General features: G+C 33.1%; 1 protein-coding gene, 1 long non-coding RNA gene and 1 pseudogene across 5 annotated transcripts; 1 reads left to right on the forward strand and 2 right to left on the reverse strand.

Annotated features, from left to right (window-relative positions):
* Positions 1-1037: 1037 nt before the first annotated feature.
* On the reverse strand, positions 1038-15888 carry LOC115962776 (annotated as a pseudogene).
* Positions 9729-14698, reverse strand: LOC115962777. Of its 4 annotated transcripts, none has more exons than XR_004085602.1 (4): positions 14401-14698; positions 13930-13979; positions 13305-13378; positions 9729-10082 (listed from the first exon to the last, which is right to left on the reverse strand). It is a non-coding gene; the product is annotated as an uncharacterized LOC115962777 (long non-coding RNA). The 4 variants fall into 4 exon arrangements; XR_004085600.1 differs by having other exon boundaries at positions 14389-14698; XR_004085601.1 differs by having other exon boundaries at positions 13930-14000; positions 14389-14698.
* A 4598-nt stretch (positions 15889-20486) lies between the features above and the next one.
* Positions 20487-20915, forward strand: LOC115965079. The gene has a single exon (XM_031084283.1). The coding sequence runs from the start codon at positions 20487-20489 to the stop codon at positions 20913-20915; it is 429 nt and encodes a 142-aa protein (XP_030940143.1).
* Positions 20916-21987: the final 1072 nt, after the last annotated feature.

Here is a 21987-nt window from a genome sequence, read left to right on the forward strand (position 1 = left end):
ACAGGGGAAGCCTCTTAAATAGTAGTATAGATTATTCAATTTTTGCTAAAACTTAGTTTAATTTGATGGGATAAATTTATTTGTAATTTCAAGTATATTTTTATTAAAAAAATAGGTTTTATTAAAAACATTTGTAATAGTTGTAGGCAAATTAAAGGTAGAGTTTCATGAAGTGGGGCATAGCTTTGCAGGGACCCAAAGGGCGGGAATGGTGTTGCTTTTTGTAGTTATGGTTTGAAGCTTGGGTGGTAATGGAGGTGGGTTTGTGTGGTTGGCGGTGGTATTGATGATTGGAAATTTTTTCTTTTTGTGGGTGTAGCTGATGGTTGGATTTTTTTTTGGCTGAGATTCTTTTTCGTTTTGTGGCCGTTGGTGGTGTTGACAGTGGTGGGTTCTAAGTTTGCCATTGATGGTGGTGATGGACTTGGGAGTATATGAAAAAGGGGAAAACAAAATGGATGCGGGTAGCAACCATAACCCCTATGTGGTGTCAATGGGGTGGGTTCCACCATATTGGCAAAAAGTGGACTTAAAAGTTGAGATATGTGATCGAGTTTTGTAACCAAACAACAATTTTGGAGTTTTTGAGTGATAGTGGGGTTTGGGTTATTAGTAATGAGATTTGAGTTAGAGTTATGAGTTATGAGTATTGAGTTATGAAAACTGAGTCATGTTTAAACCAAATAAGCCATAATAATACTTATTTGCACATGATTTTCTGATTTCTCTTACTCTTTAACTATACTGAACTTCATTTGTCTTGTTTAACTAAATATTTCTAGACTAAACAACTAGACTGTTTATTGTTACCAATCTAAAAATATAGCCTTTACAAGTCTCAATCTAAAACAATAATTAAGAGTTCTCAGTATCAACATTATTGAAAAAAAAAAAAAATTAAACACTCAAACAAATAGTTTAATTTATTCATTACAAAATAAGGATAAAAAATTATAAAAAAAAGATGGAATGATTTGTATCAACCAAAATAATTGACACATGCTGAACAATCGAAATAGTTTAAAATAGCCCGGTTTTTAAGTGGGTACATATTTTGGTCATATTGACCAAAATTTATAACTTTTCCGCAAACTCCTCTATGTTTTTATCTGAACTTCCACCTTCATCCATTGCTTCTATAGCCAATTTTTTCCATTTCACTGAATTCTTTTTCATCTCCTTCCCATTCTCTCCTTCCATTATTTCCCTTATACACAACTCTATTTCTTCTTTGTTAGCAAAGCCTTTTCCATCGAGTTTAATCCTAACCCCTACCTGCCACACATCTACAATGAACTTTGCATTAGTTCTTTGATCTGTCCATTGTGGCATAGCAACCATTGGCACCCCCAAGCTCAGTGCCTCAAGCGTCGAGTTCTATCCACAATGAGTCATAAAACACCCAATGGCCTTGTGAGCCAATACTTCAAGTTGATTGCACCAACTCACAACCAACCCTTTTTCTGTTGTTTCTTGTACAAAATTAGCTGGAAGCTTTATGTGTTCTGAATCTCTAACTACCCATAAGAAGTGGCAGTTGCTATTCTTCAATCCCAATGTTAGCTCCTCCATTTGGTCTGCTCCAAGGGATGCTAAGCTTCCAAATGATATATAAATGACTGAGCCAGTTTCCATCGTATCTAGCCACTTCATGCAAGCACATCCACCTCGGGCTTGAACAAGCTAAGGCCATACGCTTTGTCATCTTCTAACTGCTTGTCTAAACAAATTGATGGAATAGTTGGTCCAATAGTTTTAACAGGCCATTGGCTTGTCATCCAATTCAATACCTAATGGATTACAAAAATTATTATTCATGTTAAAAGATGTCCTTAAGGCCATTGTTAATAAACTATAATAGGAATGTTTTGACACTACTTTTATGGAAAATATAAAAAACTTTTAACAACATTTATTGTTTTATTATTCTCCCAATAAAATATTTTTTAAAAAAGCTCATAAGCCAAAAACCAATGCCCTTAATAATAATAATAACTAGTCGCTAACCCGTGCGATGCACGGGAAAACTATTGAAAATAAGATTTTAAAAAGAAAATTTTATTAATTTTAGTTTATATCGAATATTTATTTATGGTAGTTTAAAATATTATTTCAAATCTTCATTTCATTTTATTTTAGTTGGAATAACTTATATAATTAAATGAAATGCTTATGAATAAGAGATGACATTAATAATATACTATATATAGTTAGTGATTATTCAAGATCTCATTCAATATGACAATTTTTTGGTTCTAAAAAAAGAACAATATTAATGCATTTAAACACAAAATACTATATTGTCCAATAGATATTACAACTTTAAAACTAAAACATGAGTAGTGATTTTTAATGGATTGGGGTAATAGCACAACTTTTAATAGAAAAAAAAAATTGATTTAAAATTTTTTGGAGTATCACTATATTAAAAATGCCGAAAGGAAGCAAGAAATTCCACTGAAAAATGCTACAAATACATTTGGGTTTTTTTTTTTTTTTTTTTCAATGAGCAGGTACATTACTATTTAGTAGAGTCTTAATACATGGGGGATGCTCCTCCATCCAATACATCATTGTCTAGCAAACCCAGCCAGTTCTTTGCTTCAAATACTATCTTCTATGTTGGTCCGTTTGTTCAAGGAAAGCCACAAGAGAAAAATATATTCCTAATAGAAGAACCAACTACCAAGTAGTCTAACATCATTAAGGATGTGGCCAATGCTCAAATTGGTAGGTCTAGCTGACTTTACTTCATCTACTGGACTATTAAATTCACACTCTACCTCTCCTGCTTGAAGCCCCAAATCCATAGAGGCCATGTACACCCTTCAACAGACTATCTAGACTGATTATTTCTCTAAACTTTCATAAATTCCACAGCAAGTGTACAGGTTGTTTGCACCAAATCCACTACTAACTTCAAAGTTTCATCCACATGCCTTTGGTTTCGATTTGACGATAATAGCCAACCTCCACCGCAACTAATACAATCAACTGAATTGGTTAAAACAATTATCAAATATTGGGAATATAAAAATACAATCAACTGGATTGGTTAAAACAATATATCACCTGGGAATATAAAACAAAACTTGGTATTATGTATATGATACCGTTGAAAGATTTAAATATCATTACAGGCTTCTTGAATTCCACCCATCACAAAAGTCATGGCTTACATCAAATTGGCCTTTGAAATCTTGATCTCCTTCATCCCTAGAACCTGGAAAATCAAATTTCTGGACTAATTGAAAATTTGTAAATATTTCCAACTATCATCTAACGATGAAATTATTATATCTTTTCAAGAACAAAAAGGAAAACAAAGACCAAATGCTCTATGTAGCAAATTTGAAACCTATCACCAAGAAAAAGAATTAAACCTATTGGAAATTCATTAATTGGTACCAATGCAAGTAATTGGTACGCTAAAATATATTGATGAGTAGATAATGGTGACGATGAGAGAATAAAACTTTATAGGAAAAATATAATATGAATAAATTACTTGTGTATGCTTTGAAGCTATTACCATCTCTATCAAAATTTTGAGGAGAAAAATAGAATGAAATATATTAATAAAATAAATATATAAATTTTATTATTGATGCATCGATTTCTCTAATGTTAAAGTGAAAAAATAATATTCACTCTCACAACAGCTCAAAACGTTTACTTAATATATTATATCATCCATACCATCCAACCACCACTTCCATTCTGGGTGATCATCTCTAACCACCCTCTAAAATTTTGTGGTTGCCTATGTTTCCTACCCAACACAAAATTCTGCTCCCCACCATTAAACAAAACTTCGTAAATAAGTCTTGTCACATTTAGAGATCTCAAACCAACCATTTTCATTGTAGAAACCAAAATACACACTCAGTAGTTCCACCACTATAAATTATACAACAAATTGAGCTATAACAAATATTGGTAACACAAAATCTCATAAATGATTTAAAAGTATATTCCAAGAGGAAAAAAACAACAAAATTTTAATACAAATTGTTAGAGTCTACCTTTTAATTTGGAGTATGTACATGTTTTCTTAAAGAATATAATCATATGAAACTTGAAAGCAAGTTCAAAGAATAGGTGCAGTACATAAAAGCCAGTCATTCATTTAAGTTGGAGAAAAAAATCCATTCTGGTTCAATTGAAAAAGCATAAAAAAATAACAGTCATGTTTTTACATCACACAAAAAATGACATTGAGAAAATAAGGCCAACAAATACATCTCACCCTGATTAAATCAACAACACAGCATCACATTCCCTACTTATCTTCCTCCTTATGACTTCTAGAACAACAACAAAAAATCACTTACAAATTTTATCAAACTACGTGTAAGAAAAAAAAAAAAAACTTAATGAAAAGAGAGAATTTTAAAAAGAAAAGAGAGTACCATGTTGAAGCAACACCAGCATCAATATAACCAAGGGTTGTTTTTTCTCTTAAGGCCTGTGCAGGCTCCTTTGTGCCTAAAAATTGAAAACATAAAATGAGGTTTTGTAGGTACCTATGTATTTTTCGGTTATGAAGTCAACAGATTAAAAATATGTAATATGCCTTTTGATTTTGCATAATGATAGAGGTATTTGTTAAAGCTTGCTATTTGTTAAGTCTCTCTTAACCGTCTCTCTGAATCTCTGCCTCAAATTTATAATATCTAATACCATGCCCATCTTGCATAATCATATATAAATGAGTTATATAACTCTCAAACAACTATACTAACCAACCCCGACCTTCAAAAAAAATTCCCAAAGAATCCAAAATAGCGGTAGCCCTAACATAACATTCCGTAGGCTATCATATAAGACAACCCAGAGATTATAATAATTTATAAAAAGGGAAAACCAATGTAAATGAAGACGACAGTAACACTATATATCAAACCAAAACAAACCCAAAATTGAAATCAAATAGAAGAATCCCAGGAAACAAAAATCCAATAAAAATTGCATATATAACCAAAAAAAGGGAAAAATAAAATTCAAGCCAATGTAAAATGAAGATGAGAAAAACACTATATATCAACTAAAACAAACCCAGAATTAAAACCAAATAGAAGAATCCCAAGAAAACAAAAATCCAATAAAAATTGCATACAAAAAAAAGGGAAAAAGAAAATCTAATTACAAAAATTTCGTGATTCTTCTTTGCCATAGATTTGACAACAAAGTAAGAAGACGAAAACGTGGAAATTTGCAAAGAAAAAAAAAACTTAAATCCAGAGCAACCCACAACCACAAACCAACAAAATTCCATGAAAACAAAAACAAAAAAACTTAAATCCATAGCAACCCACAACCACAAACTAACAAAATTCCATGAACAATTGAAGCGGATAAAGAGAGAGCAATACATAGAAATTAAGGAGAGTAAAAAACATGTTTTAACTACCTCAAAATAAAACATGATGGGTTGGATTGAGCGACGATGGAGAGGCAAAGAGAAATCGATGCAATGGCAATGATCCGCAGTGGCGGTGGCAGTGGGAGGATCGAGTTTTGGCATGCCAGTGTATATTAGAAAATAGAGAGGTTGTAGGGTTTAGACGTGAAGGCTAAAGAAAGAGTTGTAGCTTGGATTAGGGTTCTAAATTGATAATTCTAATATAATATATTACTAATAAAAAGTTGAGAAGAATTTAAAAAAAAAAAAAGAAAAAAGAAAAGAAAAGAAACACTTAGTGTACGTGATTTAGCACAAACGTTAAGAAGAATTAAAAAAAAAAAAAAAAAAAAGGTGACGTGAAAGCTGATGGGGGGAAATAAATGGAAAAATTCTAATATAAATAAAACATAAAAAATAATTAAAAAAAAAGGTGACATGGAAAATTGTGGAGCTAGCAACGGCTTCGGTTTTATATATACTAGCTTTTTAACCCGCACTATGTGCGGGAACCTTTTATTTATATTTATTAGAAAGAAATTTTTTTAATAATATTTAAATACACTTTTCCAACATACTAAACACCCAACACACATCTCCATTTACAAATCTAATTAGAAACACCATAGGTAGATACCAAAAACTAATTTAACCCAAATCTAATACAAAATACTCAAAACAAAATTTATTTTAAACCAATACAATAATTAAAACCAAATCTAACTCAAATATCTAAATCTAAAACAATTTGAAGATGCTGATTCAACATCAGCTAACTTTTTTTTCTTTTGAATTCCAATGTGCCTCTGCATTGCTTTTTGTGTGGTTATGTGCTCAATGTTCATTTCATATCTCAGTTGTTCTTTTTGTTCTTGCTCCTTTCCAATCGACCAAATATCGTTTCCCCTTCTTATTTTCCACCTATCATATCCCTTTTGTGAGGAATAAATATAGACCTTTGTAGATTCCGTTCAACCCCAACATTTATATATTGCACAAAGTAAATGTATCTTAGAAGCTTGATAAGAAACTATACAATTATTAAAAAAAAAAAAATCATAAATGCATATAAATCACAAAGTTTGATCATAATCTACAGTAAACAGTACACCAAATTTTTTTTTTTTTTTCATTGCGTTATTGAAAGTGTATGGGTAGTTGTAACAGCAGGGCAGAATATGAAATTGCAAAAAGTGTACCCATATCTCCTTGCAATCAAAATCTATTGCAAGTTGGACTACAAATTTGGTTATACAAAACAAAGTAGGTTTTCTTAGCCTCCACCGGTATAGTCTCTGTTTTTTTGTACTGAAGGTTAGCATACTCCTTTCCTCTTCAAATACTGTTTTGTTGTTCAGAAGACAGACTGAAACTCCTCACCATTGCATTCTCTATTCAAATTAGAATCTTAAATCTTCAATTTAGAATTCAAAACTGGTAGTTCCCCTTGCATAATTTTCTAGGGTTGTTCTTTTACCCCTTTTAAAAAAATAGATGGGTTGATCCTCTTTCTTTGGATGCTTTGGTTTTAAATTATCCCTCTGTCTTCTTTAATTTTTGGTAACATTAGGGATTTTGTCCTTATCTATTGTGGTTAAAAGTCAAAATTTACAAAATTAGTTTCTTCAAATCGCTTCTTGTGTGTACTTCCCTGCTATGAGAGACTAAAAATAAATCTAACTTTAAGCAATTAGAACTTACATGACAATTTCCAATAGCAAATCTACTATTCCTAGGAACCCCAATGAATCACACCGAACTAAAACTTGCAAGACAATTTCAATTTTACAACCAAAAATGTTTAAATGGAAATAATGGCTACAGGTTTATGAAAGTCATTCACCAAAACTAATGTCTGGAGCGAAGTTTCAATATTATAACCAACTAAAAATTTGTTTCTTCAAATCACTTCTTGTGTGTACTTCCTTGCTATGAGCAAAAAAGCTATCATGGTACCAAATGTCAAGAAAGCATGCAATACCAGATTATCATTAGCTTGCATCCACAATCAAGATATCATTATTAAAGTAAGTAATCGTGCAGATCATAAAAGTTGTATTCTATAACTGCATATATAAAATTCGAAAGTTCATGATATGAAGTAAAATTAGAAAGTCATATGAAAGAATTGTAGGTTGATGGTAAAGCAATAAACTAAACATAAGGATGACCAATTTTTAAATTTGCTTGAATCAACCAAGTTAAAGTAAAGTAATCCATTTGTTTATTGAGAATGAATAGTGTTGCATATATGAGCCAAACAGTAACTTTTAATTTCAAGTAAATATAGGGATGCAATGTGTGTGTGATAGATATAGATACATACACACATACACACCCTAAGAGCATTCACATTAGTTGGTTAGATAATATCAAGTTATCATCAAAGAATAGCTACCTGCTCAGCCTATAAAATAAAATAAAAAAAGATATAGCGAAATCAATATGAGATTATTAAGCTCATTTTTATTCAAACATCAAGGCGTATAAAATTCGTAAAATGTAATTACATACGCAAATCATCAAATCCCATATGCAGATAAAAGAAAAAAAAGAAAGGAGAAGATAAAAGAACAACACCACCACCCCAGAAAATTAGGGGGAAAAAAAATTTCAAGGCTGCCATAGCAATAGAAATTTCACAAACTATAAACAAAAAATTAACCAAAAGATATTAAGATGATACAACTAAAAAGCTGTAATGCACTTGGAATCTCCTTCTCGTCAAACATAACTTCCTCTTTAATTGTCTTTTGAGTCAAAACTCAAGTTCTAGATTTCATTGCTCTCTCTTGGCCCTTCATTCAACGGACTGGCCACATCTATCGTTATATTAAGTCTTGCTGGTAAAACATGAACTCCTAGATAAAAGACTTCAAAGTCAATACTGAACATAGCCCATTTAAGTCTTCTAAATCTTTCATCGAATGCATGGATCATGTATGATCCAAGTGACAATATATATATATATATATATATATATATATATATATTTCAACAAAACAATAGTGACAACATATATCGTCGAGTAAATGTTCAGTCTTTTGAATCTTTCTGTTATCTTTTATTTTTTACTAAATAAATCATTCATCATCTACAACATATTTTTCACAATACTCTCTTTTTTCTTTTTTCTTTTTTTGTGTGTGTATAACAGTTGAGTTATTACGTTATTACTTGTCAGAATAGTAGTAATTCCTAAATCAATAGAAAATGCAACTATTTAAAAAAAAAAATATATATATTGTCAACTTTGACTATAATTCAATCATAATTAATGTCAAACTTAAAAGGAATAAGAATTTTAGAAGTTAGGAGGTTAACTACTATTCAACAACATTGGCACCATATGGCCTGGTTTGCCTCTGTTTAATACTAAGAATGTGACATACACAATAAAAAACAAATGAATAAACAAAATAAGCAAAGCTAACAACAACAACATATTTAAAAACCCTGCCAATAAACTAAACCTAATAGCCTGAGCAGTACAAAAATTAATAGATACCAAGTCTAATAGAACAATTTTTAATTAAATATCAAGAGGAAAAAAAAAAAAGCATTCCAATAAATCAGAGCCATAAATCAAAAGAGAAATAATAGTAAAATTAAATACCAAAAAGAAAAAAAAAAAACAAAGGCAAGAATAGGAGTGGGTGTGCTAAATACGTTAAAATCATGAAATTTGGTGTAAAAATAAAATTAATTCAGGTGTATTCTCTGAAGCTTGAGATCTGAGTTAGAATTTAAAAATTGAATTTTAATACTAAGATAAAAATATAATGTGTGGTAATTCCTCTAAATTTTTTAACATTAGATTACGTTATAAACAACCATCCAAACTCACCAAATGTCATCCAACAGGTACAAAGTATGAGACATGATAGAACATGATAAAATTGCAATGACAATACCAATTTCAATTCCATGTGAAGATGGCTTTCTAGCACCTATAGTGAAATACTTCAATTTAAGTTATTTCATCAAAACAGAGACAAAATTGTATCATAATTATATGATTTTGAAATTATGTAGACAAATAAAATTGATGCACCACTTCAAAAACCAACTAAAGCTTTTTAATTTCTTAAAGCTTTTCTAATCAATCTAATAAATCACAAAGTCAAGCAAAAAACAAAAGTTAGCATCTTGTTATATTTAATAATTTTCCTCACACTTTTAATAGCAATTGAAAGACTATAAATGCGTACTTTTGGATTAGCATAGCAACCAAAAAGGCTTTACTTTTACACCAACAAAGAGAATGCCTTTATTATAAAGAAGCGTAGGACTTTTTTGCAAAACACTAAGGCATATTTGAAAATAAGAATTCAAATATTTAAAGGTTTCTCATTTTTTGTTTAGTTTACAACATTTAAAACAATACATTTTGTCACATTTTAAACCACAATATTTGCAGAAACATATCTACAATTTCATAAAGGCAATAGATCACAAAAGTAATGCATATAAAATTTCATAAACTTAAAAGAGTGGAAGTTATCCTTTGCATCAACACAGGTTGAACATTTCTTTTATGAACATTTCATGGCAAATCTATTATTGCATCGGCCACCCTCAAGTATATAAACTTCCGTCCGTTTGCTCCATGTGGCTTATTGTTTTGCCATTGTGCCATCTAGCATTAGCACCCCATAATTGTGAATAGGTTCTGCAACTGTGAAAGTGAAACTCATCATGAATAAAAGATGACAATGGTGCATTCATTGTGCAAATCACTTTTATATTAGTATCTATATTTTTGCTTAAAGGATCAGACAATGATGTTTTCCCCAAAAATTTGTTATATATGAGAGTGACAATAAGAGATCCCGCAAAGAAAAGATGAACAACTACACTAAACTAAATTAAATATAGAGACAGTTCCAAAATTCAAAGAAAACAACTTCAAGAAACATACACTAAAAAATGACCCTTCTATTAATACAAATCTGATAACGAAAGAACATCACAAACATCAAATTTAATATTCAGTATTTAGTGTCTACATGAAAAACAAAAGTTTTATGAGGCAAAATGCTCATTAAAAGTTAAAACTATGTTTGCTAGAAAACATAAAAAATGAAATATTCATTTCCATGTGTGTACATTTATCTCTCTCAAAGTGAAAGGATCACAGGATTGTTTGAAAGAATTTATTCTTTCTCAAGACATACTACCAATAATGATGCAGAAAGAGACAATAGAGAATAAAGGAGAAAAAAGGGTAAATATTTGGCATTAGTATTACTACTCAAACTGATGAACATGGACATCTACCTATTTTAAAGCCTCAATTTTTAGTTCTCTACAGAAGTGAAATATATAAATAAATTAGTAAACATCTTTCCTATTAGTAAAGTATTTCCTTTTACCCATAAACAAAAAATAAATCAATAAACAAACTTTTCCCTAAATTAACTACATAGATTACAAATACTCATGAGTCACAGTGCTCTAGGCATAGCTTCTAAAATAGACAAAACCTCAACCACAAAATCTGGGTTGGTCCCATCTTGTAGTTTCTAAATTGTTCAAAATGATCTTTCAAATATCTCATTCTATCACCAACAAAGCCCATCAACAGAATTCCTCTACCAACCCAATTAATTAAATAAAGCAGTACAGATTCTGTTTGCTTCAACGTTTTGGTCAAAATTAAATATTTTTTTAAAATGTAAAACTCATTGCTTGTCTTCAAAACTTAAATCTTTCAAAACTGATAAATCGCAGAGAGAAGTTTAAGGAAAAAAAAAAGGAACTGAAATTTCCAAAGAAAGACAGACTTACACAGAACATAACCCACATAGAAATCCAATCTACACAATCATATGTAGAAAAAACTCTCAAAAATAATAAAAAAATACCCAAAAAATCAAAGAAAAACTGACCTCCTTACATAGATAAGCAGAGTGTTTATGACATTGTAATTGGGTCATAGCAAAACAAATACTTGAGATTATATTATAATCTCACAGATTAGAGAGGCTTTTGACTAAATAGTTACGGTGTTGGAGAGGTTTGTAATCTTCAAGAATCATAAGAAATATAAGGAACAGAGGGGTTGTAAATTTAGGAATAGAAGGGAGAAAGGGTCTGATGTGGCGGTCGTGAAACCAAGAGATGAAGGTTTAATGTAAAAGAAGAGTCTGACGAAAGGGTAGCACATTTAGGAAAGGAAAACAATTTGGCTATTTGACCTTCGCAGTTGTTGTGGACTTTTCCTGTCATAATAAGTGGAGATTACTTGCCTCCTGAGTAATTAGATATGAGACATCCAAATGCAATCTCCTAAAGTTTCTTGGGCATCACCAAATTGACAAAGTGAATCAAATTACAATATGAACAATTCAATGTTACAGGGAAATAAACTTTACTTTGAACTTTAAAACTGAATCCACTTTTTTCTCCTTAATTAAACAAATATTGTATGACAATAAGATCCAAATCCAAATTTGTCTTTTGTGGTGACAAAATTCTGCAATTCACGTTTCCAATGCTTCTTCAACAAAAAAAAACCATTCATGGACAATTAAAAACAGTGTGAGTTCCTGCATACAAATTCAGGCATAACTTCAATGTTATTTTTTGCTAATAAGTAATAACCCACAACCTCCTATTCTTCTTTTCTCTCTCTCTCTAGTTTAAGGTTTATGTGGTTTTGGCTCCAGGAAAAAAGCTGAGAGCAGTCCGGCTTGTTTCATTAGCTTTCTCATTAGGTTTTAAAAAAAATGTAAAATTGTGAACTAAAACTCAAAATTCCTTGGTTTGATATATATATATATATATATATATATACATACAGTTGATGAATAGGAAAGCAAAATAAAAAGGGAAAGAAAACACAAAGCATTTTTAATATTTATTTTAAAATACCTAGAAAGCCAAAGTTTTGCAACTTGATTGACACTTCTTAAAGTTTCCTAAAACAACCCTAAAAGCTGTGGAAACTCATTTTCCACAAACCACTATATAAAGGAATCTCAAAGCACTATCCCAAAAAAACCAATCCAATGCAAGCCTAGCAAATAAAAAAATTCGGAAATCCTAGAGCACATCTATCTATAATCTGATTTTTATCTTGTCTTCAAAACTTATCTGTCAATCTTGACTAATTTTGTAACTTCAAGTTCAAACCTCAAATATGCAATTCAATCTGATTTCCAAGTGAAGATCCTCATGGGGAAAATCTAATGGTTCTAAATCAAAGCTTACCATTCTAAAAAGTATAAGGCCAATTGCACAAAAAAGCTTTGCATAAAGGAGTAATAGATTACTTTTGATTTGTCAAGAATAATGCTATAAGAAATTGTAAATGCATCCATATATCAATAATCCACTTTCTCATATGCTTTGACACCAAATGGTCTTATTTAACTTAATTTCACATCACTAACCCAATGCAAGTTCACCAAAGGCCACAAAATATGTATATGAAAATCAATAGTTTTAATACTTTTTTGTCAATAAAACTTGAGCAAAATTTTAAAAACCTACTAATATGAACTCACGCACAATAAACATAAATATTGTGGTAAACTTATATAATCTCTCAAATTAAACCCTCCAATATATAATTAAACTGCAGTCCAAATAACTATCAAACACCAACCATTAAATTTAGTCCTGCAACTTAAAGATCTGATTCCAGCTACTCTTTGCCCTCAAGATCCAATCTTTCAAAACCCAAATCACTTTTTAGAAAAGTTCATACAATCACTTGAATCTTCATTACTTATAACCACTAAAACCCTGTCAGAGTTCTTTTCTTCTAATGTGAGCTAAAAAAACCACATGAGAAAGATTTTAGAGAAGGGGAAATTTCAAACAATAAAAAGTAGTCCCTTTCTCATAGTAGTAGTAGTAATAATAATAATAATAATACACTATCAATACTTACTTTAGACTGATCAAGCTTGCGGATTGGGTAGAGATTTTCCTTAGTAGTCCACTTCTTTACCAAGTTACCATCATCTATCAAATATAGACAGGTCAAGAAAAAGTTAGCTGACTAACCACCAGGGAATGTTGAACCACTAAGCTGTCCTTAGCAATGGAATTGAACGTGTGGTGACCCTCTATGCTTTAACGGATAATCAAAGCCATTCATCAACCAAAAAAAAAAATTTTAATTTGGAATTTTTTTAATTAATGTTTCACTTTTTAATTGTGAACATGACAAATTTTTAGATCGGTGTTTTTTCCTATGTGTCACAACATCATTAATTGTAGGAAAGCGAAAAAAGAATTTCTATGTTTTTTCCTATGAATTCAAAATTCAGGGGAAAGCAAAAAAAGAAATACAAATCTAACAAAAAAAATGCCAAATAAAAATCAAATGTAACCTAAATACAAAAATCAATAAAACATAAATCAATTCAAATTTCAGGGGCAAACAAAAAAGTACAAATCTAACAAAAATCTTCCAAACAAAAACAAAATCTAACCAATACAATAGTTGACAAAACATAACTCAAGAATTTGAAAAAAAAAAAAAGGGAAATTAGGGTAATAGGTGGCCAAACCTTAAACCTTGATTGAGTAATTCTTTTTGCAGAAGACCCAACGGTTTTATCTGGCACAAAAAAATAGTATTCTGCTATTGGAGAAAAAGATGGAAGAGAAACGAAAAATTTAATTGGGAAGATGGAATATAATTATATCAAAACACTAACACGTTTAGAATTTATTTTTAAACAAAAAAAAGCACTCCCACACTGCCACAATTCTACACTCCCACCCAAAAAATAGACTCCAATTCCCACGTTTAGACCTAAGAAAAGAAAAAGAGGAAAAAAATAAAAATAAAAACCCAATCCCTAATTTAACTCCAATACCCCAAACTAAAGCATTCTTACCCAGATACCTTAATCAAAATCAAATTTAATCCAAACACCTAAATCGATATCAATCCGACCAAAATAATCAAATCTAAATAATAATTAATCCATAAATTTTAACAATGAAAAAAAAAAAAAATTTACCTGTGGAGTTACAGGAGTCTGATGGTGGTGGAAGATCGGACTTTTGCGGGCATACGGCTTAGTGAACTCCCTCTCTCTATCCCAGTCTTTTTTCTTTTGATTTGTACCGAAACGATTATCCCTCTTACGAACTCTATCTCACGATTTGGGTTTGCGTATTAGAGAGTGGCAGCGTGAAGAAAAACGGATGATGGTGGCAGATTTACTCTCTCCCCAGTCCCCACTCCGTGCCTTTTACCGTTCTGCCTAGGCTTTTGATTTCATCGCCTCTCTCTTTCTTTGCTTCTGTCTCCATGTACTCATCGCCTCTCTCTGTCTCTATCGTGGTGTACATTTAAGTTTAACCGGTTAATTTTTATTTTTTACTTATAATGTGAGGCTTTTAAACGGTGTTGTAGCGTTACCAAACAATATAATGTATCGCTTTTTTAAGTCATACGTGTCAGAATTTTAGACAGCCATTTTTCCTAACGTGGCAGCACGTGGTTAAAGGCTTCTGCTATTATATATAGTATTAGATTAGATTAGATATATAGATAATAACAACAACAAAATCAACTTTCAATTATAAAAGCTTGTAAATTAGTAAAGATAGAGAAGATAGCAATTATAGGATGAAATCTAGGATATTGAAAGAGAATACGTAAGGAATGTGCTCTGTAAATTAAGTAAAGCTAAAAATGGAAAGAAAAATGTTGAAGATACTATTACTAATTTTGCTATAGAAAATTTATTAACTTTTTTTTGAGAAGAAGATGAAGAAGAATTTATTAATTGATGTCAGAAATATAATTGGTGCTACCATAATACCATAATCAAATAACTTTTTAATGACTTTTTTGTTATGTGTTTAAGTTTTCATCATATGTACATAATTTGAGCCTATATATTTGTGTTCGTGCAGGCTTATTGGAGAAACTTAAGCAATTATGTATCAATATGAAAGGAATTTCTTAGCCTACCTCATTTTCCAACTCATAGACGGTGTTACAAAAGATCCAATTTGCTTCATCAATATTCGATAATTGATTCAATATCTTGCTAAATAAAGCTCGGTACGTGCCAGTATCAGCCATGAAAGAAGGTAGATCATTGGCTCCTAGTAATGGCATCGAGGGCAGTGATACCGTAGGCTCTTCTAAGGGCAGCTTTAGTGTTCCTTTATATCCATGATAATAGATTGCATTAACAGCACCAGACTGAGTGAAAAATAGAGCACCATCTAAGCCTTGTTCCCGAGCTATGTTTAGAGCCCATGGCATGACTGAGTCATACACAACAAATTTGGGTGGGTGTTTGGAACTTTATTGGGTTTCAATCAGCTTTGTCATGCTTTGAGAGACTGTCACTATGAAGTATTCAAAGTATTCATCACTGTCACTGGAGTCAAAAGTTTTACTTTCTGTAGAGCCATCAGAGATGATTTCTACGTTGATAGTGTGGCTGGCTATGGCTTTCACTGACTCACTAATAGAGGTGGTAGCTACTAATGTGACTCTAGCACCCTTTGAGGCCAGGCGCTTTGAGAATTGGAGCATTGGGTTTATGTGACCTTGGATAGGATAAGGAAGTACTAGGATATGAGGTTGAGGTTGAGTTTGAGTTTGATTCTCCATTCTCTCCGTCGATCTCTGTATGTGTGTGTAGAAATTTAGTGATGGAGATCAAGGCACCGCTTCAAAGGGTCTCGTTCAAGTACCAATTGGGCCGGTTACAAGAGCACGAGCAAAGAAGTTCAAGGATGTACTTAACGGACTCATCCAAGAGTTATGGGCTCAAGCAAATTCGTGGAGACCCATTGAGCATGATCCACGTGGGTAACAAAAAATCGTCACCTTGATTCAAGTTCTAGAAGGATATGGTCAAGGCTAAGAATTGACAAGAAATATTTTGGGTCAATGTAAAAAAACGTTATTTTAGGTTTAGGTGATTTATTTCCTTGTTTTTAGGTGCATTTAATGCTTTTTAGGTCAAACTTTATTCCTAATATAGTTAGGTATCAATTAGGAGTTATTTTAGAATATATTTTATTATTTGTCAAGTTTTAAGGAGCCCTTAAATAGTCATCTAAGTCTGTAAACGTTTTTTTAGAGATTTTATTGATAAAACTTGTGAAGTTTATTCTCTTTGGTTCTTTGAAGAACTACTCGAACTTATCGGGAATTCTCGTGGCGTTCATCTCGACTTATCAAACGGAGTTTTCACCAACGTTTGTGGCGTCTTCCTTATACCGAGGTTCTTATTTGTCATAAACAACGGGTCGAGGTCTCCCATTTGAATCTGTCCATAGAACAATCTTGAGTTCCCTTTTGTTGTTGGGTCTCGTTATTCTTGACGGGGTTCACATCATTTGGTATTAGAGCAGGTTTCTAGTTCAGGTTTGCCTATCCTTTAACATATTTATCTCTTCTTAGCCGAATTTCTTTTACCCTATCTATTCAATCTTTGTTTGTCTTGTTGATGTCTAAACTATTGGTCTGGTCTCACATCTCTTAGTTATTTTGAAATCTTATTTCATTATTCTCAAAAGCTAGTTGCTGATCATAAAAAATAAAAAAAATAAAAAAAGGAAAAAAAAAAGAAAAAAAAAAGAAAAAAGAAAAAGAGACTCAAAAAAGAAGACAGAAAGGAGTCCGAAAAAAAAAAAAAAAAATTCACTATTCTGTGCTTCCAAAATTCCAAAACTACCATATTCCTTCTAATTCTAATTTGAAAATTTCCATATTCCTTACGTTCAAATTTGAGATTCCTTGATTAGTTCTTGGTGAATTGTTGCTGGAAATTTTGGGTTGTTTGTTTAGTTTCAAAAGAACTGAAAGAGAATTATCGAGTAGAAAAAGGCAAGAGTGGTGAGAACATCAGAGGGTAAAAGCCATATTATTTTGAGTGAAACACGAGTGGAGAGTGATTCACATTCTTGAGTGTAAACACGTAAGGGAGTGATTCGTGAGGTTTTTTTTTTTTTTTCTTCTAACCTTTGTTTTGCAGCAATCATGTCTCATGATAGTGGTAAGAGCATTGTCGAAGATGATACAAAATTGGCTGATTCGAAAGTGTCTTTGGAGGCCATGATGAGTGAGATGAGGCGTGTGATGAAGATGGAGATGGCACAGGTTCTCAAAAGGATAGATCAGATGGAGAATAGATGTGAGGAGCAACCACAAAACGGTCATAATTTGCGTAGAAGGGAAAGAGTTCCACCGAAGGAAGAGGATGAAGAGCGTTATGGGTCTAGTTTTGACGAAGAAGAAGATCGGGATTCCATTGTTAGTAATAGGATACCTGGAGGAAGATTTAGAGAAGCTAGGAATTACGAAGATAACAACTTGGGTGGTATTAAGATGAAGATTCCATCCTTTCAAGGTAGGTCTAATCCTGAGGCATATATTGAGTGGGAGAAGAAGATGGAGTTCGTGTTTGATTACCACAATTACTCCGAGACAAAGAAGGTAAAATTAGCCGTGATTGAATTTTCTGAATATGCTATTACTTGGTGGGATCAGCTTGTGATAAACAGGAGGCGGAATAGAAAACACATAATACACACATGGGAGGAGATAAAAGTAGTAATGAGAAAGTGATTCGTTCCAAGTTACTACTACCGAGAGTTGTACAAAAAGCTACAAGGTCTTAGATAAGGGAGTCGAAGCATAGAGGACTATTACAAGGAGATGGAGATTGCTATGATCCGCGCTAATGTAGAGGAGGATCGGGAGGCTACAATGGCTAGATTTTTGCTTGGCTTAAACCAGGAGATCCATGATAAGGTAGAGATGCAGCATTATGTGGAATTGGAAGATATGGTGCATATGGCTATCAAAGTGGAGCAACAACTGAAGAGAGGGAATGGAGCAAGTGCAGGCCATAACTCTAGTTCTACCTCTTGGAAATCGAGTCATACGAAGCCGCTAGACAAGTCACAAATGCCCAAACTCGAGCCCAAGTCCTCGTCCACCACCCACGTTACTCAAGGTAAAACCGAAGCCTTTACCTCTAGGAATCATCATATTAAATGTTTTAGATATCAAGGCAAGGGCCACATAGCAAGTCAATGTCCAAACAAGCAAGTCATGGTGTTGCAAGCCAATGGTAAAATTGTGATCGATGATGAAGATTCTGACTCTGACGACATGCCACCATTAGAGGATATTTCCGAGGAGGAGTATTTAGCCCCTGGCACATTGACATTAGTAGCGAGGAGAGCATTGAGCTTGCAAGCAAAAGGAGTTGATGAAATACAGCGGGAGAACATCTTTCACACTAGGTGTTACATTAAAGACAAGGTATGTAGTGTGATTATTGATGGTGGTAGTTGTACTAATGTTGCAAGCACAATTATGGTGGATAAATTGGGATTGCCCATGGTAAAGCACCCTAGACCGTACAAGTTGCAATGGCTAAATGATAGTGGTGAGATCAGGGTGAACAAGCAAGTGTTAGTTGCATCTCGAATCGGTAAATACGAAGATGAAGTGTTGTGTGATGTAGTACTGATGCAAGCGGGACACTTACTGCTAGGGCGTCCATGACAGTTTGATAGGCAAGTGAAGCGTGATGGCTTTACAAACAAGTACTCTTTTGTACTTAATCAATGATCAATCACTCTTGTACCATTGACACCATAACAAATATATGAGGATCAAGTAAGATTACAAAAGGAGAGTGATCAAAAGAAAGAGAGTGAGTAAAAGAAAAAGAGTGAAAATCAGAGAGAGGCCGAGAAAAATGAGGGAGAAAAAGAAAATCAAAGTTTGGCCCTTGAGAGAAAATTAGAGAGAAAACAAAAGAATTTCTATGCAAAAGTGAGTGAGATTATGCGAGCAATGTTTTCAAATAAGCCGATGATTGTACTTTTGTACAAAGAGGCACTTTTAAACACTAATGAACTTGACCTTGCTTTGCCTAGTTCTATTGTTTCTCTTTTGTAGGAGTACGAGGATGTCTTCCCCGAGGAAACACCATATGGGTTACCTCCAATCTGAGGGATTGAACATCAAATTGATTTTGTTTCCGGTGCAACCATTCCAAACCAACCAGATTATATGAGCAATCCCGATGAGACAAAAGAGCTTCAATGGTGGGTAAGTGAATTGTTGGAGAAAGGGCACGTGAGGGAGAGCATGAGCCCATGTGTAGTTCCGGTCTTACTTGTACGAAAGAAGGATGGGACATGGAGAATCTGTGTTGATTGTCGAGCTATCAACAACATAACGGTAAAGTATTATCATCCTATCCCATGCTTAGATGATATGTTAGATGAGCTGCATGGTTCTTGCATATTTTCTAAGATTGATTTAAAAAATGGTTATCATCAAATTAGGATTAAAAAAGGAGATGAATAGAAAACCACCTTTAAAACAAAATATGGTTTGTATGAATGGTTAGTTATGCCTTTTGGTTTGACTAATGCTCCGAGCACCTTTATGAGACTTATAAACCATGTTTTACGTGCATTTATAGGCAGATTTGTTGTTGTCTATTTTGATGATATATTCATTTATAGCGAAAATATAGATGATCATGTAGTACATTTGAAATCCGTTTTAAATGTGCTAAGAAAAGAAAGGTTGTTTGCTAATTTAAAGAAGTGCACTTTTTTCACCGATAAGCTTATATTTTTGGGATTTGTTGTTAGTGCACAAGGTATATAGGTTGATGAAGAGAAGGTACGTGCAATCCAAGATTGGTCGAGCCCCACAAATGTAGGTAATGTTCGTAGTTTTCATGGACTTGCTAGTTTCTACCGGCTGTTCGTGAAAGACTTCAGTAGCTTAGCCAGACCGCTTACTGAAGTGATCAAAAAGAACGTTGGATTTCGATGGGGAGAAGAACAAGAGAAGGCATTTCAATTAATCAAAGAGAAGTTGACTAACGCACCTTTGTTGTCTTTGCCCAACTTTTCTAAAACGTTTGAAATTGAATGTGATGCTTCAGGTATTGGTATAGAAGCCGTTCTTATGTAAGAAGGATGACCAATTGCTTACTTCAGCGAGAAACTCAGCAGGGCAGCCTTAAATTACCCAACTTATGACAAGGAGTTGTATGCATTGATTTAGGCTTTAGAGACGTGGTAGCACTACCTATGGCCTAAGGAGTTCATGATTCACACCGATCATGAGTCCTTGAAACACTTGAAGGGCCAACACAAGCTAAACAAAAGGCATGCGCGATGGATGGAATTCATAGAGATGTTTCTATACGTCATTCGGTACAAGCAAGGTAAGGAGAATGTAGTCATCGATGCACTTTCCCGCAGGTATGCCTTACTCTCCACACTTGATGCAAAATTGCTTGGTTTTGAACACATTAAAGAATTATATGCTGAAGACCATGAATTTTGTGAGGAATATCGAGCTTGTGAGAAAATCGCCTCTGGTAAGTTCTTTAACCTTAATGGATTCCTATTTCAAGAAAATAAGTTATGCGTGCCTAATTGTTCTATGAGAGAGTTATTAGTGCAGGAATCACATGGTGGGGGATTAATGGGACATTTTGGAGTTGCAAAGACTTTAGCTATTTTGCAGTAACACTTCTATTGGCCTCACATGAAACGAGATGTCGAACGGATTTGTGGTAGATATGTCACATGTAGGCAAGCTAAATCCAAAGTGCAGCCCAACGGTTTGTATACTCCTTTACCAATTCCTAGTGAGCCTTGGATTGATATTTCAATGGATTTTGTGTTAGGATTGCCTAGGACAATTGTTTTGGATAGAGATGCTAAGTTTTTGAGTTATTTTTGGAAGACTTTATGGTATAAGCTAGGTACTAAGCTATTGTTTTTCACTACTTGTCATCCACAAACTGATGGTCAAATTGAAATAGTAAATAGGACTTTGTCTACTCTATTGAGGGCAATCATTAGAAAGAACATCAAAACATGGGAAGAATGTTTACCACATATTGAGTTTGCATATAATAGAGCTGTTCATTCTGCTACCAAATTTTCGCCATTTGAAATTGTGTATGGGTTTAATCCTTTAACTCCATAGGATTTATCTCCTTTACCTTTGATGGAGCACGTTAATTTAGATGGCAAAAAGAAAGCTGACTTTGTGAAGCAGATTCATGAGAAAGCAAGACTCAACATTGAGCGAAGAACGGAGCAATATGCCACACAAGCCAAGAAAGGACGACATAAACTGGTTTTTAAGCCCGGAGATTGGGTTTGGCTGCATATGAGAAAAGAAAGATTCCAGGTGAAAAGGTGTTCCAAATTTCTCCTAAGAGGAGATGGTCCTTTCCAAGTCCTCGAGCGTATCAATGACAACGCTTACAAGCTAAATTTACTTGGTAAGTGTGATGTAAGTGCCACTTTTAATGTTACTGATTTGAGTCCTTTTGATGTAGGTGATGATTTGAGGGAAAATCCTTTTCAAGAGGAAGGGAATGATGGAGATCAAGGCATCGCTTCGAAGGATCTCGTTCAAGTACCATTTGGACCAGTTACAAGAGCACGAGCAAAGAAGTTCAATGATATACTTAACGGACACATCCAAGAGTTATGGGCTCAAGCAAATTCGTGGAAGCCCATTGAGCATGATCCACGTGGGCAACAAAAAATTGTCACCTTTCAAGTTCTAGAAGAATTCGGTCAAG

This window comes from Quercus lobata, chromosome 10, assembly GCF_001633185.2.
Source record: "Quercus lobata isolate SW786 chromosome 10, ValleyOak3.0 Primary Assembly, whole genome shotgun sequence".
NCBI lineage: Eukaryota > Viridiplantae > Streptophyta > Magnoliopsida > Fagales > Fagaceae > Quercus > Quercus lobata.

What these genes read in the sequence shown, in the direction of transcription:
- LOC115965079 (XM_031084283.1), top strand. Translation starts at nt 20,487, where the DNA reads ATGATTCACACCGATCATGAGTCCTTGAAACACTTGAAGGGCCAACAC.